At 37.6% G+C, this 2,459-nt stretch overlaps 1 protein-coding gene across 1 annotated transcript; it reads left to right on the forward strand.

Moving 5' to 3' along the window:
* Window positions 1–896: 896 nt before the first annotated feature.
* On the forward strand, window positions 897–1,967 carry LOC110733686. The gene is made up of 2 exons (XM_021913775.1): window positions 897–944; window positions 1,188–1,967. The coding sequence occupies exons 1-2, from the start codon at window positions 897–899 to the stop codon at window positions 1,965–1,967; spliced, it is 828 nt and encodes a 275-aa protein (XP_021769467.1).
* The last annotated feature ends 492 nt before the right edge of the window (window positions 1,968–2,459 follow it).

The following is a 2,459-nucleotide window of genomic DNA, read 5'->3' on the forward strand; positions in this document are numbered from 1 at the left end:
TGCTAAACTATCTGAAGGTAGAGAGAGATGGGGTAATGCTCTGATCTTTTATGTTGTTGGTTTTCTCCTTCTATTACTGTTGTTCATTAATTTGAAGCTGAAAATTGGAAGAGTATAGTTAAACCTCATATTTTTTTGCATGATGAGGGGTACTTCATTATTAGTTTGAAATCTACTAGTGATAAGAATACAATATTGTGTACTGGACCTCACATGCTCTATGGTAAGCCAGCTATAATTAAAGCCTAGAATGATAAATTTGATTTTCATTCAGAAGTATTGAGAACTATTCCTCTTTGGGTTAAATTGCCAAATCTGCCATTGAACTGCTGGGGTGCTGATACTCTTAGCAGAATTGGAAGCCTGTTAGGTATCCCAATCTGTGTAGATGAGTGTAACTCAAGGAAATTATGGGTCTCTTTTGCTAGACTTCTTGTGGAAATGGATGTCACAAAGCTCTTACCATCTTCTGTGTGGGTTGAAGATCCAGGTGGTGAGTTAGTTGAACTTAAAATTCAATTTGAATAACATCCACCATTTTTTAAAAAATGTAATAAGGTTGGTCATGACTGTTCTGTGCCTAAGCATCAGCCTAAATCGCAACAGCCAGATATAGGGAATAATCAGGTTCAGAAGAAGATATGGGTCCCAAAGCAAAACAGTTATGTTCCAGCACCTAAAGATAGTAGCTCTGAGATCACACCAGAACCCCAGATTCAGAAACCAGATGAATGGAAGATGATTGGTAAGAAAACTGTGAAGAAAGCTAATAGACAGATTACTTTCCCTATTTCTAAGTCTAATTCTTACCAACCTTTATCTTTGGAAGAGGAGGGACCTATTGAAACTGTAGATAAAGATCCTATTGAGGGTGATGGTAATCCATCTCTGGAAACATGATAGTTCTTTCATGGAATATAAGGGGTCTTAATGACCCTGTGAAGGTAGTTGTTATAAAACAGTTACTTTTAGAACATAAAATTGATGTTTTGTGTATTTTTGAAACTAAAGTTAAAGTTCAAAACAGTAGTAATATTCAGAAGAAGTTTGGGATGGCTTGGTCTTAGCATTGTAACTATTCTAGCTCTCCTAAAGGTAGAATTTGGGTTGGTTAGAAGGCTGAGTGCCTTACTCTTGACATCATGGCTTCTATTGAACAATTTGTTCACTGTCTGTTGTGTTCAAAGGATTTACAGAGTAAGAATCTAATTACTTTTGTATATGGTCTTCACACCATTCATGATAGAATGCAATTATGGACTGGTCTTAAAGGGCTGCCTAGTGCTTCTATTCCATGGCTTTGTGTTGCAGACTTTAATTTTGTCCTGTCTGTTTCTGATAGGTTGAATGGGGCTGCTGTTTCTGAATATGAAACTAGAGATTTTCAACAGTGTATTGATGATCTGGCTCTAGTTGAAATAAAGAGCAAAGGTTCCTTCTATTCTTGGGGTAACAAGGCTCACTCTGGTCCTAGAACATTTACTAGGATTGACAGGGGGCTTGTGAATCAAGCCTGGATAAATTTTTATGGTCATGTTGAAGCTCTTTATCTCCCTCCTTCTCTCTCTGATCATAGCCCTCTTGTTTTCAACATTTTTCAGCCTCAACCTGGGAAAGGGAAGCCTTTTAGGTTTCTAAACTATTTGGCTGAGCATGAAAATTTTATGAGTTCTGTTGAGGGTGCCTGGCAAAGTTCTCATTCTAAAAATGCTATGAATGTAGTCTGGTGCAAGCTCAAACAGGTGAAGGGTGTGCTGAAGACTCTAAATATTCAGAAGTTTGGTGATATTCATGGTAGAGTTGAGGATGCTTGTAATCAACTTAGTACTGTTCAGCATCAAATTTCTGGGGATGAAGCTAACACTGACCTTTATGGTAAAGAAATGGAAGCTATTGCTAATGTTAAATATTGGCTGAGGATTCAAGAGAGTATCTACAAACAGAAATCCAGGGTAGACTGGATGTAGCTTGGTGATGGTAATAATCACTATTTCTTTTCTATGATGAAACAAAGACAAATTAGGAACAGGATTGACACTTTGTATAATGAACATAATACGCTCCTTAATGTTCTTGCTGACATTGAAGGGGAACTCACAAGCTTCTATATGAAGCTCCTTGGTTCTAGAGCTACCTCTCTCCCCTATGTTGATCTCGGTACCATAAGGAAAGGTAGGCAATTGTCTAGGGGAGCTCAGGATATTCTTGTTAGCCCTGTCACTATTGATGAGATAGACTTGGCTATTAAGGGTATTGACAGCACGAAAGCCCTTGTCAAGACTGATGTGTATGCTTGGGTTTTGGAATTCTTTAGAACTGGAAAAATGTTGAGAATGTGGAATTGTACCACTGTTACCTTAGTGCCTAAAGTTCAAAATCCTTCTTATGCTAAGGATTACAGGCCTATTGATTGCTGTACAATGCTTTATAAGCTAGTTTCTAAAATCTTAACTACTAGA

Source organism: Chenopodium quinoa, unplaced genomic scaffold, assembly GCF_001683475.1.
Source record: "Chenopodium quinoa cultivar QQ74 unplaced genomic scaffold, ASM168347v1, whole genome shotgun sequence".
NCBI lineage: Eukaryota > Viridiplantae > Streptophyta > Magnoliopsida > Caryophyllales > Amaranthaceae > Chenopodium > Chenopodium quinoa.

What these genes read in the sequence shown, in the direction of transcription:
- LOC110733686 (XM_021913775.1), top strand. Translation starts at nt 897, where the DNA reads ATGATAGTTCTTTCATGGAATATAAGGGGTCTTAATGACCCTGTGAAG. An exon ending in GTCTTAATGACCCTGTGAAG is followed by an intron (nt 945 to 1,187) that starts GTAGTTGTTATA and finishes TTGTGTTCAAAG; the next exon opens with GATTTACAGAGTAAGAATCT.